Source organism: Lepidochelys olivacea (genome assembly GCF_965140295.1).
Source record: "Lepidochelys olivacea isolate rLepOli2 genome assembly, chromosome: 1".
Taxonomy (NCBI): Eukaryota; Metazoa; Chordata; order Testudines; family Cheloniidae; genus Lepidochelys; species Lepidochelys olivacea.
In genome coordinates, this window is record NC_140411.1 from 242,003,107 (window position 1) to 242,023,318 (window position 20,212).

Sequence of the window (20,212 nt, forward strand, 5' to 3'; positions counted from 1 at the left end):
AGCCCCTTTTGGGTCGGGACCCCCACAGTTACAACACTGTGAAATTTCAGATTTAAACATCTGAAAATGTGAAATTTACCAATCTTCAAATCCTATGGCTGTGAAATTGACCATAATGGACAGTGAATTTGGTAGGGCCCTAGTCATCACTGGTTGTGATCTGAGGCATAAATTACTTACTACAGCATTTACAATAAAGCTTAGCTAATAAACTCCGATATCAGAATCAGAGTCTTTACCCTCTCCTCCATAACTGTGACTTTAGTCCTCTACAATAAGCTGGAATGATGGTGTGACAGGCATCCTGAGAGATGCAGCCTGATAGACCACAATAATTTGCCTGTAATTAGTTCACAGTGGATTCTACACACAGTAGATTTCTTATGGAGTAACAGATTTAGTACCAATTCCTCCACAGCACATGCAGGGGACTAACATTGCTGTCATCTTCCTCCAATCAGAGACAGATTGGGAGGTAACAGTTGTGCTCTAAGGTATAGGTAGGTGGACCATACTGTATGCACTTGGCAAGTCTGCCTCCGGGTAATATGCATCAGTGAGAGATTTCCTACTGATTAGAACCTATGACACTTGTTGTACAAGGATGAGGAGACTGCTTGAAGAAGAGTGCTGAAATTATACACACTACCACCCTGCAGCCCCATTTTTCAAATGGGATGGTCCTGGACAGAGAGTCTAAGAGTCCTCTGCAGAACGACGTGTGTCCATCTCACCCATGTGCTCCCAGACTGATTTCTGCTGAATTTCCTGGAAAAGCAGCTTTTGTTGGAGGCTCTTTAGACTGTCCAAGACCTCTGGAGAGAGATACTGAGGGGGCATCTTGTTTTCCTGTTCTTGGTCCTCCTCTTCCTCTTCCACCACCAGATCATCAGGAGGCAAAGGGGAACATCTGGAGATGTAGCCCTGGTCTGATTGCACTGACTGTCTCTGATCTTTGCATGGGTTATTGAAAACCACCTGCTGCTGCTGCTGCTCTTCAGCATCCTCTTGACAGAGAGATGGCTCAGAAGGAATGACACTTTGCTGGTAAAGAGAGAACATTAACCCCTCCAGCTGCTGCCTCACTTCATTTGGGAGGTGGTTTGCAGATCTCTGGTTGTCTGATGATGGGACATCAAAATCATCATGAAGGATGATGCTGTTCCTCATTGGGACACTAGTCTCCAGCAGAGGGATTCCTTCCATCCAATCCATGTTGGTCAGCACCTGATGACTAGTTGCATTTTTACCTCCTGTAACAGAAATTGGTTCCACCATCTGAACTGGAGGTGCCTCATCCATGGGAATCATCAGGGTCTGGAAAGTTGGATCCCCTTGGGGATTAAGCTGAGGCTGCAGTTTAAAACTTTCACCCTCATCTTCATTCACATGGAGGATAACTGTGCAACAGCCATTGGGATCAGGCTCTTGAACATGCAGCTGCTGTTTCATAATTACCTGTTCATTACCCAGCATTAATTCCTCTGGTATTTCCCTATCCAGAGACTGCAGGTCCTCCTCATCTTCTGAGCATGTGGTCTCTCTCTCAAACCAATCAGGGTGCTTTGTCTGCCATTCCTGGAATGTCTGTACTGCCTCCTTCAACTTCCAGCCATTGGAATTTTCAGCGTAGTTTTCAGCAGTGATCTCCCGGATTTGATGGATCCGCCCTGGTTCGAACTTCTCCATATCCTGGATCAGGAAATAAATGTCCTCAAACCTGTCCATCAGCTGGTACTTGGATGTGACATTGAATGGGTCAGGAATATCCTTATCCTCACTGATGCCCTCAAAATAGCAAATTATATACATGCCAAAACAAGCCGGCTTCTTGAAGTCTGGCAGGATCAAATTCAAGGCTGGCGTGAACATGTCTCCAGTAGGCTGCCATTGATCTTGCTTGAGACACACAGCTGTTCCCTCCTTCCCAAGCATAGCCTGCCATTTGGCCCGGGTGCCCCGAGAACACAAAATGATGATCTTTGAAGATAGTTCTTCCATTTCCTTTTTCTGTCGAGTAAGCCAGGGTAAGGCCCCAATCTCTGAAATCTGATGCTTTTCCAGCAAATCCAGGACTACCTCAGTACCACAGACTGTGATCAAGAACTGGGCAAACTTCAGCACCACATCTACATAGAGTGGGTGGTCAGCAGAGTACACAATCCAAACCTTCCGGGGCCTCAGGGATGGTGGAGTCAGCTGTGGAGGTAACAGCTCTGAAAAAAGGTGAAAAAGTACAATTGTTCATTCCAATAACATTTGCTGAAGCAGTAACAATACCATATGGCAAGATCCAACCTCCATAAAGCCAGAGAGATGGCCCTTTGACATGGCCCCTCCTCCCTCTCCTGATGTTCTACCTCAAGCAAAAAAAAAAAAAAATCAAGCTTAGCTTTAGGACACACAGATGGACAAACGCAGTCACAGCCCATTCTCATTTCATGTGCAGATCCATAGTTTCTAAAGGATTTCATTAGATAAAGCAGCAGCCTCCTGGGGGAAGGCAAAAGCTTCACACCTGGGTTGTTCTCTGTCCAAGGCCACTAGTGCCCCATAAGTCCCTTTTGGTTAAAGAGAACAGCTTTAAAGCTGCAGAGCAATATTTTGGTATCAAGAAACATCAATAGCAAATTAATCCTAGTATGGACTCCAAAGGGCAGTTAAGGCAGGTTCCTAGAATGTGCAGCATGAAGGATTCTTCTACAGCAGGAGTAGGCAAGCTATGGCACGCGAGCTGATTTTCAGCGGCACTCACGCTGCCCGGGTCCTGCCCACTGGTCCAGGGGGCTCTACACTTTAAATGAAGTTTCTTAAACATTTAAAAAATCTTATTTACTTTACATACAATAGTTTAGTTATATATTATAGACTTACAGAAACAGGCCTTCTAAAAACGTTAAAATGTATTACTGGCACGCAAAACCTTAAATTAAAGTGAATAAATGAAGACTCAGCCCACCACTTCTGAAAGGTTGCCGACCCCTGTCCTACAGCATTGAAAGTATCTCTTACCATGGCTGCTGTATTTCCTATGCTGGTGGCCTGAAAGAAAAAAAATACATGGTCAAATCTAAAGAAATTTAAATTATGTTTTTAGATTGTGCCCTTCAAAGACCAGAAAGCAAACACCTTACAGTGGGGGATCTCTGATAGCAAACCTAGTGAAAATCAGTGTGTGAAGATTAAGGACTCCACTCCCAAAGTCTCTTCGATAGCCAGCTACGCAGTCTGCCTCACTGCATCTCTCCCCTAGAGAGGAGAGGAGCTGCACCTAAAGTCAATCCTCTTCTCCTCTCTGACCCATCAAATTGTCTGCCTAGAGAAGAACATATTTGCCAAACCAGCTCAGACAAAAATGATCATCACAGAGAGTTGTGTTATATCATTGTGACAATTGCCAGAAAACCTGGGTTCTAGTCCCAGCTCTGCCACTTGCTCAGTGTGTCACGTTGGACAAGTCACAATCTTTGTGCCTCACTCTCTCTTTGTAAACTACTCTGATGAAGTGCTACATAAATGCAAAATATTTCAGCAGAACTTGTTTCTACAGACACCTCGAGATCTAGTATCATCAGTAGTTTGGCTAAATAGGAAGTTTCAGTTCTGCAGGGCTCTCACATTTCACAGAACTGGAGAAGCAGATCTGTAGAAACTTAGCTTCAGTCCTATGGGAACACAGAAAATACACAGAATGGAACAGTGAAGCCCCATTTCTTTGGTGTTAGATTCACCAAGAGTGGAACCCCAGGAGACATAAGAGACTTTCAGTTAACTGGGTGTCTGGAAAAAGTTTGCGTTGCTTTGCATTAGGATGCTACATGAGCCCTGGGACCCAGGCTGAAGGAAAAGTTAATACTGGCAGTTCCCTGATGGCAGAGCATCACACAAGGATTCAGGGAAGTAAATGAAGAGAAATGAAAGAGCATCACAAGCGTGTCTGAGTCTCACTCCGCAGCTGACATCATCCTTACCTACTTTTCTTCGGGTCATGCAAATAGCACCGGCTATGACTGATCCCACCAGTAAAATGCAGATGCCAGTGATACACCAGTATAGCCACATAATCGGATCATCTGAGGCACAAGAAGAGCAGAATAAGACAAATTTACATGGCCAAGGAGGCTCACCCAGCAACAGAATGCTGCACTGAACACCAGAAGTCAGCTGAACAGCGGCATCCTGTCCCCAAGAGTACTGGGAAGTAGCAGGAAGCAGGAACCCATTAATTCCTCCTTGTAGCACCAAAGTAGCAACACAGCAGTTATGGCTGAGAACGCTTAAACTCCTGTTTTCAGATGCTTAACTTTCTCTCGCTCTTTTGTTTTTTTTAAAACTATTTTGGGATGAAATGTCTCGTGTTTGTTCAGCCCAGAGGCAAATTCTTTTGGAAATTTGGGAAAGATTCCGTTTAGCTGCTTGAGCTATCACTGCTGCTTGAGCTATCACTACCTGATAAGAGGGTTTTAAACACTAGAAAAAACAAACCAAACTGTACACATATATATAAAAATATATGACAAGCTGTGACAGAATGTACCCATGTCCACACCCTACACATGACTAATAATTTTTGTACAAGGCATGTTTAGTAAGGTATCATGTGAAAATTCATAGTTTGCTGATCAGTATTGTCCTGATAAATCATATGTGGCAACAGTCTATGTGATTTTATAAGATTCCATTGTGTGGTGTTAACACCACATGCTCCAGGCAGAAGTTGGCAAATACGTCTGTCTTGAACAAAGGAATGTGTGCTTTGCTTAATATGCATTTAAGCTGCAAACAGTCATCAAGCAGGAAGGGAAACAAAAGAATCTCCAGCAGGTGAGGAAAAAGCAGCATGAAACATCCTTTCCCATACACCTTTTGTCTCCTGGTATCCAGCTGGAAATGTTTTTCAAGAGGGGGACTGAAACTATAAAAAGGAAGGACAAACATGTCTCCTGCCCATTCCCAGCACCTGAAGCAACAAAGAAAGCATTTACTAGATTCTGGAAGAAGAGGTCCTGACCCAAGAAGTTTGGTCAGTAAGACTGCTGAATGCATGTAGTGAGAAAACTTTGCTTTGAATCTAACATAGTTTGTTAAATTAGGCATCAGTTGCATTTTGTCTTTATTTTTCTTATAAACATTTTGACTTTTATGCCTCATTACTTGTGCTCATTTAAAATCTCTTTGTAGTGAATAAACTTGTTTTAGTGTTTTATCTAATGCAGTGTGTTTTAATTGAATTGTCTGGAAAACTCCATTTGGGGTGGCAAGTTGTGTGCAAATTATTACTTTTAAAGAGATAAGGGACTTTAAATATAACTAATGTCCAGGAGAGGCCTGGGCTGTACAGGACATACATTTCTGGGGGGAAAACCTAAGACTGGAGTGTGTGCTGGGGTCACCATGTAGAATAACCAAGTCTAGTGAGAGGCAGAGTGTAACCCAAGTGTGGCTGGTAGGCTGCAGTTACACACAGACACTCAGTGTGGCTTGTGTGCTGGAAGACTGTGACCTACTTCATCAAGGCATTGTAAGGCACCCAGTGTTGCTGGTCAGGGATGACACAGCTGCTAACTAGTCTGCATTGTGCCCTCGTATGTCACACGCACCTTTTACTGCTTAAATTCAAACTGCCAAGCAAAACAGAAAGTCAGTCATGCTCCCCTGCCCACCCATTGCTTTTCTTTTAAGTGACACACTTCTAAACAAGTAGAAAAGATGCACAGTGTATATATCATATACGAGCTTTCTCTTTTAATACAAAATAAGGCAGCTCTGTTAGATTTCTGCATTCTGGAGTGAACATACCTAAAGCCTGTGTGAGGCAGGGTGACTACTTAGAATAATCCCACACCTTGCATGTACTGTCTCACATGCAAGCAAAGTTAGTTTATTATCTGTATTACATATAGAGGAAAATAACCACAAAGGAAGATTTTAATAGGAATGAGTTATTGTCTTACCTGCAGGATATGTAGCTGCAAAGGAATCAAACACAGATCAGAAAGTTAGATCAAGGCTCAGCTATCACCAATAAAATAATGTAAATCTAATGTAGAGGAAAGGAGTCCTCACTTGGAGCAACTGAGGGACACGGGATGACAGCAGAATGTCTCAGACAGTCGGTGCCACAAATGGTAAAGAATGGTTGAATCTGGAGTTGAAACAAATCAGGAAATCAGAAAACAGTACTGGATGTAACAATAACTTGCTTTACCCTGTCCCCCATTGCAAATTTCGAGACAAAGATTACAATCCAATTTTCTCTCCAAGATGTTAAAGGATTAAGGATTCTGGGACTACTCCATATACACAGACAGGAACTGGCCATTAGGGGTTCCTACAGCTATGTCAGTCCAAGTCTCTCTCAGGAGTGATTAGTATTGTGAAAACGATGTAAGGACGAACCACTGTCAATAGAGAATTAATTTATGTGTATGATATTCTTTCAGAAGTATACATAATTTTTCCTGGGGATTAGTCATGGACAGAGCTCCATGTTGTACAAACAACCGAATATTCAGAGATTGTTCACTGTTTCCCCTCTCTCCCTTGAGTGAAAAGAATTGAGATCCTACCTGTATTTTGTATCTGCAACAGGCTTTTAAGTTTTTCTCGATTTTGACAGTGACATTCACACGGTTCTGCTGTCCACTCTGCAGAGAATAACAGACAAAAGGATTACAAGGGAAGGCAGAAGAAAATGGCATAAAGATCTGAAGAAGGGAGGGAAAATGAGGATGAGAACAGTGGGAGTATGTGGGTCACAAGAGCTTATGGTGATAGGCACAGGGAGAGTTTATAATAGACTTTAATAGGAGCTGATAGCAGCCCTACAGAATAATAATATAGTGAGGGTCCCACAGCAACAAGCAGTGGGACATACATGTTATAATTAAGGCTACGATTTAGTCACGGAGGTCACAGAATCTGTAACTTCCAAAGACCTCTGTGACTTCAGCACCGTCGGCTGGGAGCTGCAAGGTCCTGCAGCCTCCCACAGCAGCAGGGAGCTATGAGATACCCCTGCCACCTGAGGAAGTAGTGCCCCCAAGCTCCCAGCTGCTGTTGGCAGGGAGGGACCCCTGCAGCTCTCTGGCAGCAGGTGGAGTGGGGGCCACTCTGGAATTCACAGCCACCTGGCATCTGTCCAGCTCCTTCCCATTTTATCATGGATATTTTTAGCAGAAGTCAGGTACAGGTCATGGGGTTCCATGAATTTTTCTTTATTGCCCATAATATCTTTATTACCAAATAGATCTGTGACAAAATCTTAGCCTTAGTTATAATACTCTCTTAACTGAATACATGTATTAAGTAGAGATGGGAACACAGACATTTTGGTTCGCTGGCAATTCTGAAAAAAATGGTTTCAAGTCAAACAAAACATTCTATTTTGATTTGAGCATTTTTAATGTTTATTTTAAAATAAAATTAAAGGACATTTCAAAATAAACTCATTTTGAACAAAAAATTAAAGCATTTTGTTTAGAAAGCGTCAAAACAAAATGTTTTGATTTTTTGGACTTCTGGTTTTTTTTTAAACCTGAAACAATTCAAAATTGACACAAATTTGCAAAATGTTTTGGTATCTCCAAGTTCTCATTTTTTACTAAAATTTGTTTAGTCAAAAAGTTTTGCCAGCTCTGGTCTTAAGACTGCATGGTTAAGCACCTAAGTCAGAGACTTCCGAAGTGAAGGTCGTACTAAACAATCTTAATGTGTTTACTAAGGTTATTTAATAAGCAAAGATTAAACATTTAATGTGCAAACTTTTGTTTAGTTCAAACTCAATACAGTGGTCTTTGCACTGCTACTTGGGTCATTAGAACAGTCAAGTGATTGACATCTATGGACTACGGAATACAACTGATATCCTCGGGACAATATTTCTTATGACTAAGGCTAAGATTCAATCATAAAGTATTTTTAGTAGAAGTCATAGACAGATCATGGGGCTGTGATTTTTTTTGTTTTTTGCTTGTGACCTGTCCCTGTCCATGACTTTTACTAAAAATACACTTGACTGAATCTTGGAGCAGGGGACGCTGTGGGGGAAAAGCCAGGGGCCTGCTATGGCTCTGGCCCCTGCCAAGAGGTAGAGAGCCCCTGGGGGCCTGCCGCCAGAGTGGGAGGAAACTCCAGGGTCCACCGCACTGGCAGCTGCTCAGGTGGTTCCCGGGCCCAGTTGCCTGGGGCTGCCAGAACAGCGGCTGGTGTGGCTGGCTGTGAGACTGCCCAAGGGGCTGGCTGCAGAGCCGTTCTAGCAGCAGCCGGTGTGGCTGTCCCCAGGGCTGCCTGAGCAGCTGGCTCTGGGCCCAGGTGGTTGGGCGTCCTGAGGGTCAGCTACACTGGCTGCTGCAGAAGTCACGGAGGTCACAGGAAGTCATGGAATCCGTGACTTCCGCGACCTCTGTGACAGACACGGAGCCCTACTTATGACAATTGGCAGGGCCTTTTTGTTTCTAAGTTGGGCCTTATACCTCTGCCAGTTATCTTTAGCTGTACATGCCACATTATTGATCCTAATATGCATCAATACACAGAGAGTAAGAAGGATCCTGGGAATGGAAGGAATGGGACAGATTGGCCCGTCTATTCATACACAATTGTTAGCTACATCCTTGCCATGGGGATGGGAAATAGTATCAATTTTCAGGAGTTTTTTCCCCCACAAGTTCTCCAGGATAGGCAGACCCCAACACTGATATTTGGGGTTCTTCTTTTGAGAGTCAAACTTCATAGATTATAAGGCCAGAAGGGTCTACTGATCATCTAGTCTCCCCTTCTGTGTAAAAGGCAACAGAACTTCTCTGAATTAATTCCAATTTGAACTAAAGCATATCTGTTAGAAAAAACATACAACCTTGATGTAAATAACTGCCAGTGATGGAGAATCCACCACAACCCTTGGTAAATTGTTCCAGTGGTTAATTACCCTCATTGTTAAAAGTGTGGAACTTATTTCTAGTTTGCATTTGTCTAGTCTCAACTTCCAACCATTGGATCTTTGTCTGCTAGACTGAAGAGCCCTGTTATTCTTTTATTCCCCATATTGGTACTTCTAGACCAGGGATCTCAAACTCAAATGACCACGAAGGACACATAAGGACTAGGACATTGGCCCAAGGGTTACATCACTGACACCCCCCAACCGCTGCTCCTGCCCCCACCCCACTCCTTCCATGAGGCCCTGCCCCTGTTCTTCCCACCCCTTCCCCACCCCTATTCCAACCCCTTCCCCAAAGTCCCCACCCCAACTCCGCCCCCTCCCAGGCCCTATTTCAACCCCTTCCCCAAATCCCCGCCCCTGCCCTGCCTCTTCTCCGCCTCCTCCCCTGAGCATGTGGCTCCCCTGTAAAGCGCTAAGCGCTGCCAAACAGCTATTTGGCAGTGGGAAGCACCTGGAGGTAGGTAGAGGAGTGGGGACACAGCGCGCTGGTGGGAGGGGGGGGGCAGGTGAGGGGAGCTTGGCAGCTGCAGGAAGTAACTCAGCGGGGGGGGGCGCAGGGAGCTTGGTGGGCTGCAGCAAATAACTCCATGGGCTGCGTGTTTGAGACCCCTATTCTAGACTGATCAAATCACCCCGCAATCTCTTTTGCTAAACTGAACAGGTTGAGCTACTTGAGTCCCTCAATATAAGGCATATTTTCTAATCCTTTAATTTTTCTTGTAGCTCTTCTCTGAAACTTGCTCCTTCACTCCGCAGACCCCTAGGAGTAAAATTCCCCAAGCAAATTCAAAATAAATTCACGAAAATAGCTCTTAGGAAATAACTGCTCAGTTGTATTCATGAACTCTCCCTGGATTGGGGTTCATGCTGATTGTTGAGCGAATGTGGAAAAGGGGTTTCAGTTTTGGTTTGTGTCAGCAGAAATGTGAGAGGAAAGATGGTTACCTCATAAATATCATGTGTGGTCTCCTTACATTGCTTTTCCTCATCTGGGAAACTGGTCACATGGATCCGGTATTGAGCTGACTCCATCCCTGGGTTAAAACTCACCAACAGAGAACTGTCATCTAGACTTTTGCCATCAATACTGGGCTCCCACAGGCTGCCTGGAAGTAGTATAAAATATCCCAGAATTACAAAAACTTTCAGAAGCACTCAAAACGGGCCACCTCTCAACTCCCACAGCTCTGACAGACTGAGACAGACCCGCTTTACCTGTCCGCATACATGGCATGGTTCTTTTCATCACAGGGTCCCTGCAATCTGCAGCAAAAAGACAGTCTGTTAGGTCTTTGTACAGAAATGTTACACTTAAATTCAGAATGTTGAATACACATTTTCTCATTAGAAGTCAGATAATTTTTAGTCTGCTTTAGAAGGGTGGAGCCCTTTGTTTCAGTGCAGCCATCACCAAAGTAATTAGTCACTAAACACAATAATTAAAAGCAGTACATCACTGCTGTCCAAGTGTGGACCATCTTCTCTACTCAGGTCATGCTTTTATGGACCATTCCAGGACAAAGCTTTCTGGTGGCAAAGGACTATTCTGTAGCCTTTGCTGAGGGAAGGTGAGTGCAAAGAGGGAGGTGTGTACTAAGCTCTAAAGAGGTGAGTTATGATTTCATACTGATCTCGGGAAGTAGAGAGGTTCACAGCCACAGATCCCTCCCCTCCACCAAAGATGTCCTGCCATCATCTCCAGTGAGTTCATCCTGGGGTTCCATTCGCTGGAATAGTCTTGTTGACTGATGTTCTTCTGCAGTTACCTTGTTTCTCTCTGAGCTTGACTTGGCAGTTTGGATTGTTGAGTTTGTAGAAGATCAACAAGCAGGCTGGCCCAGCCTCAAACATATACGAGCCAACTGACTATTTGGGCTCTACAACTCTCAACCCAGTCTCATCTTCTTCTGGAGGGGTGGGGGGAAGGAGAGGAAGGAAGAACTCACTGCCCACTCTATCCTTCAGCAGAGGGAAAGCTCCTCATAACCTGAACCTCTTGACTTTCATTTGCAGTTTGGGGTCCCACAAATCATAAGCCAAGCCCCAATCAACAGGGAGCTCTGCTGCTCAGTTCCACCTCAAAATAGAAGATTTATGGGAACAAAGGAAGACAGAAGTAGGAGGCACCATTTCCAACTGGTAAGAGTCCAGCATAAATCTGAAAACCTAGAGCCTACCCTGCTTTCCCAACTGCACACTCAGGGTCCTGTGAGTTTCGTGATTTCACACCTGCAGATTTGCTACCAAATTCATCCTTTGCAGCAGAACTGCGTTCAGAATTTAAACTCCTATTAAAATAAATTATGGGCAAATTTTCAAGCCTACGTGCCTAAATTAAGCTCCTAAATCAAATTTTAGGAGCCTAAATAAAGTGGCCAGTGTAGTCAGTGGAGTTCCTGTGAAAAATCTTTTTAGGGGGAAATTTTCAAAGGCACAAAGGGATGTTAGGTACCTAACTAACCCTACTGAGCCACCAGGAGTTGACTGCCTATCTCCAATTTTGCCTTTGACAATCTTCCCCTAAATATGACTTTAGAAGCCTAATTGTAGGCACTCTGGTTTGAAAACTTTGGCTTATGTTTTTAGCCCTCATGGTTATGAAGATAACTGACAAAGTGAAACGCATGCAGTGCTGTTTCTAGTTTGTAGAGAGCCTGAAAGATTAGCTCACAGGTGTGAACTGCCTCATTCACCTCAACAGGGGTCACTTCACTTATTTCACTGCTGAGCATTTTAGCAGAAACACCCAACAAATGCATTTACTCCAGAATCCACACGGTTGCCCAGATTGGCTACTGTATTGGCCATTATTTTTCATATTTAATTCTGAATCTCAATTTTTAAAACACTTTATCTGAAACTGCTTCAGAATTTCCAGTTTACCACACTGGAACCCTGCAGAATCCAGGAACCAGACCAAAGAATTTCAGCCCAGCTTTTCATGGAACACATAATGACTTGTGCACGTCTCCCTCCACAGCAGCCACTGTTATCTAGAGTGAAAGTTTATTCTCTGCACTCTACTCTCCAAGCAGAGCCTTATATTTCTGGGGTCTGTGACACTAACTATATAGGCTTCTGAAAGCCTGAATGTGAAGGGTATAGTGTGCTGCAGCACAGGACCTGGTGTACGTACTTTGTGGAGGAACCACAGTAGCACTGTGAAAGCGTGGACTGAACGTTTACTTTTTGCAGTAGGAGAAGAGAGCAGGTCTGACAATTCTATCAGCAATCTGGCTCCCTAACTATGCTTGTTCATGAGTCATATTCCAGTTTGTTTGATCTGGTCTGGCCTGGAAATGAGCCTGTTCTCAGTACTGGCAAACCAATGTTTCCATCTGAAGGCTTAATAAAAGGCATTAGAGGACCCCCTACCAGGCACCGTGTAAGATGTGGATTTGCAGTTGTGGTCTCCACTGGTGCCCAGTTTGGGCAGATGATGGACAGTCACTTGATACATCTGGCCAGGCTCCACCTCAAAGCGGTTGAAAGTGAAGTTCCACTGAAACAGAGGATGAGGATAGGGTCTTTATCAGACAACTGATCTGTCAAGACACTGAAATTAATAACTGATCCTGTTCTGTCCCCCCATTCTTCATCTTTTTTGGCAACTAGGGTGAGAAATGGACTCCAAGCTAATTAAACCTGTCCAGAATTCCCCTGGCCCCATCTCCATGTGCCTGTTCAGAATGGGAAGGGTGTGGTTACTTTTGGGGAGGTCTAAGTCATTATATGGAAACTCTGGGCTGAAATGGGGGAATCACAACCCAGAAATCACTTAATTGTCTGGACAGATTTCAGTTATGTTCCAGGTTGAGGAGAGGTTAAGTAATAATGGGGAAGTTAAGGGAAAAAAGTATTTATACCCACCAATACAGTATGTATGAGTGAAATTGTGCAAACCAGAATAAATTCTGCAGTGCTCTGTAAGTGTACATATTCATATGGATAGCTAATTGCTTTGACTTGGTGTTTCTCACTTCTATATCATTACCCACAATGCTCTTTACATCAGTGAAGATGTCAAAATTCTGGGGAAAGTCACTATGCTCCTGTAGGCCAGAGTTTTTCTCCACAGTGTGCTTAGTGATCTTAAGAGGTACTGTGCACCTGTAAATACTATTATCCTCAGTAGAAATTGTGGGTACTCAGCTTCTCTCTGAATAAAGACCTTAATGAATGATAAGGGGTGGGGAAAGACTTTGATCCCTCTTATCCCAGTGCTTTCTTCCACGGTGTGGTAAAAAAGAAAAAAAAGAAAAAAGAGGATTTGGGGCATAAGGAAAGAGTGAATTAAAATTACGCTATAAATGCCATGACTACCATAGATGAAGCAATGATTGCTAAGATTATTTGTATTACAGTAGCATCCAGAAGCTCCACTCTGCTAGACAGTGTACACATACATAGGGCTTGTCTACACTGGCAATTTACAGCACTGTAACTTTCTCGCTCAGGGATGTGAAAAAACACTCCCCGAGCGCAGCAAGTTTCAGCGCTGTAAAGCACCAGTGTAGACAGTGCCCCAGTGCTGGGAGCTGCGCTGGGAGCTACGCCCCTCGTGCAGGTGGGATTTTTAGAGCGCCGGGAGAGCTCACTCCCAGCACTGCACCGCAAAACCACACAAGGCAGTTAAAGGGCTGCCGCAGCAGCACTTTAGTATTGTATTACTAAGGGCTAGTCTGCACTGGCATAGTCCCAGTTGCCCAGGAGGGCAGGTACAATCCAAAGTACAGAAGTGTGGGAAAAGCGAGCACCGACATTGTCCCCGTTTTACAGATAGGGAACTGAGGCACTGAATACATGATTTGCCCGAGGGCAGAGCTGGAAACTGAATCCAGGCTTCCCGAGTCCTAAGTTCACTGCCTTAATCACAAGGCCATCCTTCCTGTTTAAGCATTCTGTGCTATTCACAGGCAGCTTTGCTATTTGACTGAGTGGACAGGAAACAAAGCTGTGGGTTAGAAAACCATTTGTCGGAGCCCTCTTTACTCACCCGGCCTCCATCCGGACGGACCTGAAGTAACAGGCTGTTCTGAAAGTCAAACTGGGCACAGATTTGTCGATTATTATTCACTTGTAGCACAGCCAGCTCCACTCCCTGGAGATACTGAATGCTTGCTGGTGGGAGGGATAGTGAAGGGGAGAGGTTAAAGTCTTGTTCTAGCAATTCCAAATCTAAAGATTTTACCTCACCCCAGCCCCAGAGATTGCCAGCATGCCCGGGATAGGTCACAAGTCCACTCCCATTCACTCTATCCCATCTGATAAAGCAGATTTACTAAATCCCTTGCTGTCAGCTACCTTCACATGACAAGAGCAGCTCATAACTGCTGCGTCAGTTTGTGGGGCACTTAAATGAAGTGCCATCGGAACTGGCACGAAAGATTCTGGAGTGGGATCTTAAGGAGACTAGCTGCAAGTAGGTGAATGTGGGGTCATGATATCAGAGGCTGAGAAGTTCCGTTTTATTCATAATGCAAAATGCACTTGTGCTGCATGAACAGGGAGCAGAAAGTACGTCTAGTAGATAAATCCAACCCTCTAACTTCACCTCAGAGTATCTCAGTGCTATAATCAGCTCCCCCATGTCCTCCAGCCTTGCATCTCAGGGTGGGTCTACACAGTTTTTGTACCATTATAACTATCATTTTAGAAATAAGCATAGTTAAAGCAGTACCACCCTCTAGTAGGGACACAGTTATAAAAGGTACTTGTATTAGAATAGCTTATTTCTGTAAATGTATAGATATGTAAATGTATAGAAATAAGTTATACTAATGTCAGCAGATTTATACCTGAATCCAAACTAAAACAGTACGACCCTCTAACTATATCTGTTTCTAAACTGATGTAAAAAAAGGCATTTGTTTTATTTTTGTGGCTACAGACTAACAGGGCTACCCCTATGATAAACTGATGTAGTTATAGTGGTACAAAAATGTGTTTGGACCAGTGCTCAGACAACTTTGGAGTGCACCACTTGACTCAGCAGACACCCAGTATTGTTCACCCTGACTCCAGCAACAGTCAGTTTAGGCTGACTAGTGTGTGCAAAGGGGATTTCCCAAGTCTGTGAAAATCAAATATGCTTGAAGAGTGAAGGGAGAAAGCTGGAGGGCAAAACCTGAAATGGTCCCACACACTAACCCTTATTGTCACTGGCATGAATTTCACAAGGTGCGCAGCTACAGAGCATCTGGTGAGAACCAAGACACACATATATGTAGGAAGTCTGGATTACAAGAACTGGATTTGATTTTCCAAATGGAAGAAACTTGCACGGGATTCAAGACAGCTGCACACAAATGACTTATATTTATTCTGCCTGGACAGACTCCTAACCTGTACTATTCATAGTACAAGAAGGAATATAAAGCTATGAATACTACACGTTAGGAGTCTGTCCAGGCAGAGTAAACAAGTCTACTCCTTCCCTCACTTCTCCTTTCCATTGGGCCTTCCCCAACTTCTGGTTTTGTAGACATGTCTTTTTACTATTATGAGCCCTTCAACCCTTAAACAATTCTCAGCTTCTAGTAAACAGAATGTTTTCTAGCTAGTTCCTCTTGCCATCAGTCTGTGCACATTTGTAAACCTAGTTTGTAAGATCCATCTGCACATTCAGGATCAGTTTGGAGTAAACCTCACTCAATACTGTAGTTGAGATTTTCAAAGTATCATCTATGAAATATAAACTTGATTTAAAAAACAGACTATCATGATCCCAGTTTAGGGCTTTGGACTGCAGGTCTTTATCAGACACCGACTGCACTGGGAGCCCACCCTCAGCTTGGTAAAGTTAAGCACCACTGTTGTGCTTTATTTTTTCCACATTAACTGCTGCCCTTCCATTCTAACAACACCATTTGATCTCTGTTGAAGACTAAGTAATAAGGGAGGGAGAACTGCACTAACATTTACTCACTTCATGTCCTCTGACCCAGTAGACAAGCTGTCCAAAACCCATCTCAAAGCTCGACTTCCACAGCTGGACCAGTGAATGACCGCAAATACTACCATCCAATCACTCTCTTTCAGAGATTCCATAATTTCTCTAAGGACCTTCCCTTCCATGTCTATGTTAAGTGATGGCTTACCATCAGTAGCCAGCTTCCACTCTATCCGCAGCACAGGAAGCCGTTTTCCCTCATCATGGAAAACATCAGAGTGGACATCAAGAACACTGGGAGCGGAGGGCGTCCACATGGAAACCTGTAACCAGCTTTGGTCCATGCAGGTACCTGTCAGTCAAATCAAAGAGGTTTCTTAAGCTTATTTCCATCCCCTGTGGTAATGTATTAGAGTGGCTGGTGTTTATGTCCACCATGGCTCACTGCTGGATGACATAAGGCCTGCACAAGTGCATGCAACCATGCCCTCCACTAGTGCAGTGGTCCTCAAACTTTTTCATTTGCGGACCCCTAAAAAAATTCAAGTGGAGACATGGACCCCTTTGGAAACCTTAGTCTGTGGACCACCAGGGATCCGTAGACCACAGGTTGAAAAATACTGTTCTATGGTAACAACAACCTTTCGCAGATCCCTTAGACAGTCTGCTGGTCCACAGACCGCAGGCTGAAAACCAATAAACTCTGCTGGCAAGGTCACTGACATTTTCTTTCATAGTTCTTGTAGTGGAAAGCTGTTCTAAGAGCAGATAGACCCAGTCGTGCTGTGTGAACTATGAATATTATAATCTTGATGTGTCTTTTGGGGAAAATATTTTTCTTTGTAGATTTTTGAGGCAAAAAGGGAACATTATGATCATCTAGTCTGATCTCCTGGTCAAAACAGGCCATATAATTTTGCTCAGTAATTCCTGCATCAAGTCCATAACTTCTTGTTGAACTAGCTCATATCTTTTAAAAAGAAGTCTAATCTTGATTTAAAAACTTCATCTTGATGAAGATTCCACCATATCCCCATGGCAATTTGTTCCAATGGTTAATTACTCTAATTGTTAAAAAATTCTGCCTTATTTCTAGTCTGAGTATTACATCTTCAGCTTTCAGCCATTGGCTCTTATGTTTTGCTAAATTAATGAGCCTTCTGGATGGGAATATAATCAACGTGGCTTTATGGAAAAAGAGTCATGTCAAAACCTGATTTCATTTTATGATAAGATTACAAGTTTGATTAATAAAGGTGACTGCATAGATGTTAAATACCTATTTACCACCACACAACATTCGGATTAAAAATAGCACTATACAGCATCAATAAGCTACACATTGAGTGACTTAAGTAGTGGCTGACTGGCAGATCTCAAAAAACAGTTCTCAATGGGGAATCATCATTGAAAGGGGGTGTTCCTAGTGGAGTTCTGCGGGGATCCGTGCTAGGCCCAATGCTCTTCAGTATTTTTATCAATGATCTGGAAGTAAATATAAAAACATTGCTGATAAAATTTGTGGATGACACCAAGACCGGCAGAGAGGTAAATAATGAAGCGTTCAGGACAGTCATACACAGAGACCTGAATCACTTTGTAAACTGGACCCAATTCAGCAAAATAAATTTGAATACAAAATATTCAAACATAATGTCATATATCTAATATCAATGAATACACATCATATCTACAGAATGGGGGGCTGTATTCCAGAAAGCAGTGAGTCTGAAAAGGATTTAGGGGTTATAGTAGACAAACAAGAGCTCCCAATGTGATGCTATAGCAAAAAGGGCTAATGCAATCCCTGGACGTATAAACAGAGGGGGAATAAGCTGGGAGGTGATTTTATGTCTGTATGTGGCATTGCTAAGATTGATATGGAAATATTGCAGCTAGTTCTGGTGTCCACATTTTAAAAAAGGGATGTTAAAAATTGGAGAGGGTGCAGACAAGATCCATACAAATATCTGAGGGCAGGAAAAATGCCTTACAGTGAGCTCTATCTGTTTAGCATATCTATAAATAGATCAAGAAGTGACTTGATTATGGTGTATAAGTACCCTCACAGGAAGACACCACTAGGCACTTAACGGCTGTCTACTGTAGAAGACACAGGCATAACAAGAATAAATATCTGGAAGCTGAAGCCAGACAAATTCAAATTAGAAATAAGGCACACAATTTTATCAGTGTGGGTAATTAATTACTGGAACAAAATACCATGGGAAACAATAGATTCTCCATCTCATGAAGTCTTAAAATCAGGATTGGATTTCTCTCTGGAAGATATACTTTAATCTAACACAAATTATTTATCTTAATACAGAATAACTGGATTAAATTCCATGGCCTGTGTTATACAGGAGATCAGACTAGATGGTTTAATAGTGCCTTCTGGTCTTTAGAAACAAATAATTATGAACCTACCATCAGCAATGTTATTCCCATTTAGGTACTTCTACACTGCTCAGGTTCTCTTAACTTTCTCAGACAAAACCAAACAGATTGAGTTTATTTAGTCTTTCACGGTAAGGCAGGTTTTCTAGATGCTGACTCATTCTTGTGGCTCTTTTCTGAACCCTTCTGATTTGTCAACATCCTTTCTGAAGTCCCAAAACAGTCTCACTGATGCTATATATACTGGTAATAACACCTCCCTATTTCTACTCAATATTCCCCATTTTATACAAACAACGATTTCATTTGCTCTTTTAGTCGCCCCATTGCACTGGGAGCTCACATTAGTTGGTGACTTCTATTAGTATGTCATTTGCAAACTTTACAAGTAATGATTTTACATCTTCTTCCAGATCATTAATAAAAGTATTGAATAGCATTGGGCCAAGAATGATTCTTGTGAGAGCATACCAGAAACACACCCTGTGGATGATGATTCCCCATTTACAATTACTTTTGCAGATCTAACAGTTAGTTAATGGATTTAAAAATCTAGCTACGTATCATATCAATTACATATAATGCTAATTTTAAGTGCCATAAGGTATTAAGACAATGCTTTACATAAGTCTAAGTATATTACGTCAGTTACCTTTGTCAACCAAACTTGTAATGTCATCAAAAACAGTATCAAGTCTGACCAGACCTATTTTCCAGAAAACCATGCAAATTGGAATGAATTATACTACCAGCCTTTAATTCTTTACTTATTGCACCCCCCACCAGCCTTTCCATGCTTTTTCCCAGGACAGATGTTAAGCAAATTGGCCTATCCAGAGCATCCCTTTTAACCCCTTTTTAAATATTGGTTCATTAGCCTTTTTCTCTGGCACTTCCTCAATACTGTACTTCAAGATTGCTTAAACACTCAGTGAATTAAATATTCAGTTCACTTAATGGCTCATAGAGCTGCTTAGCCAATTCTTTAAAAACCTCTGAGGGTATGCTATCCATTCCTGCAGATTAAAAGATGTTTAACTTTGGAAGTTGTTTAATATCCTTCCTAGTTACCATTGGAATAGGAAGTATTTAATTTTCCATTGTAAGACACAAATACAACACCCAGTTTCTTCCCAAGTATAGAATACAGCTATTGAATACTTCTGCCTTTTCTGCATCATTCCTGATAATTTTAACATACATATCTAGTAATGGACCTATACCAATGCTAAGCTTTATTTTGTTTCCATTTTGTATCAATTTGCTGAAGATCATGCCTGCTAACTTACAGTCACTGCTATCAACTTTTTCATTGTTTTATTGTTTTTTAGCAGCACTAAGTTTACATCTAATTTTACGTGCTGACTTAGTGAACATAGTGTGGGATGGATATGTATTACATACTACAAACTTACCCTAAAATCTCACTATAATTTTTTTTTAATTGACTCAGTTTTGAACAGAAGTGAAAAAATTATGGATTTGCTCTTTTTCAAGAACTCTGGCCTGAAAATAGGTCTGAAAAGAGACCTGAACTCCTATTTCCCTGTTGGAAAGAGCTGGTTTTGGATTAGGCAGGCAGATGATAGTTCATAATGCTGGTTAACAGGATAATGCTTAACTTTGCCACCTCTCAGTGGCTTAAACAGAGGCACTCACCATCTGACTTCAGTTACAAAAAAGTGAGAGGAGGGAATATACCAGAAAGAAGAAAAACTGACTTACTATTTCTTACGAGGCAGTTTAGATCCTGTGGAGAAAACAAGAAAGTTATTGAGAGAATAGAAGTTGTTTTCTTATTTATTCATCCTGATCTGGTGACAGAGGGGCACAGAGAAGAGCAACAAGTATGGCCTGGAAAAACTGACTTACCAGGAAATGGTAGCATATAGCTTGGCTAAATTACAGCTCAGGGGTAGGCATGATAAGTATCTACAAGTACTTGAATAGAGCATTTAGGGTGACATTATTGCTAG

The 20,212-nt window shown here is 42.5% G+C and overlaps 1 protein-coding gene across 3 annotated transcripts in view; it reads right to left on the minus strand.

The window, feature by feature from the left end:
• IL17RA (interleukin 17 receptor A) overlaps positions 1-20,212 on the minus strand; it is a 45,589-nt gene continuing 25,377 nt past the window's right edge. For 2 of the 3 annotated variants that reach the window (XM_084640405.1, XM_084640403.1), the window contains exons 2-13: positions 19,962-19,986; positions 16,045-16,188; positions 13,941-14,065; positions 12,320-12,446; positions 10,160-10,207; positions 9,890-10,050; positions 6,570-6,647; positions 6,067-6,145; positions 5,955-5,969; positions 3,972-4,073; positions 3,013-3,042; positions 1-2,216 (exon numbers count right to left, since the gene is read on the minus strand). In XM_084640405.1, coding sequence (XP_084496531.1) covers positions 697-2,216; positions 3,013-3,042; positions 3,972-4,073; positions 5,955-5,969; positions 6,067-6,145; positions 6,570-6,647; positions 9,890-10,050; positions 10,160-10,207; positions 12,320-12,446; positions 13,941-14,065; positions 16,045-16,180 — 2,421 coding nt within the window. In that variant the 5' untranslated portion in view covers positions 16,181-16,188; positions 19,962-19,986 and the 3' untranslated portion in view covers positions 1-696. The remainder of the gene's footprint in view (positions 2,217-3,012; positions 3,043-3,971; positions 4,074-5,954; positions 5,970-6,066; positions 6,146-6,569; positions 6,648-9,889; positions 10,051-10,159; positions 10,208-12,319; positions 12,447-13,940; positions 14,066-16,044; positions 16,189-19,961; positions 19,987-20,212) is intronic. The other variant, XM_084640404.1, reaches the window with a different exon arrangement.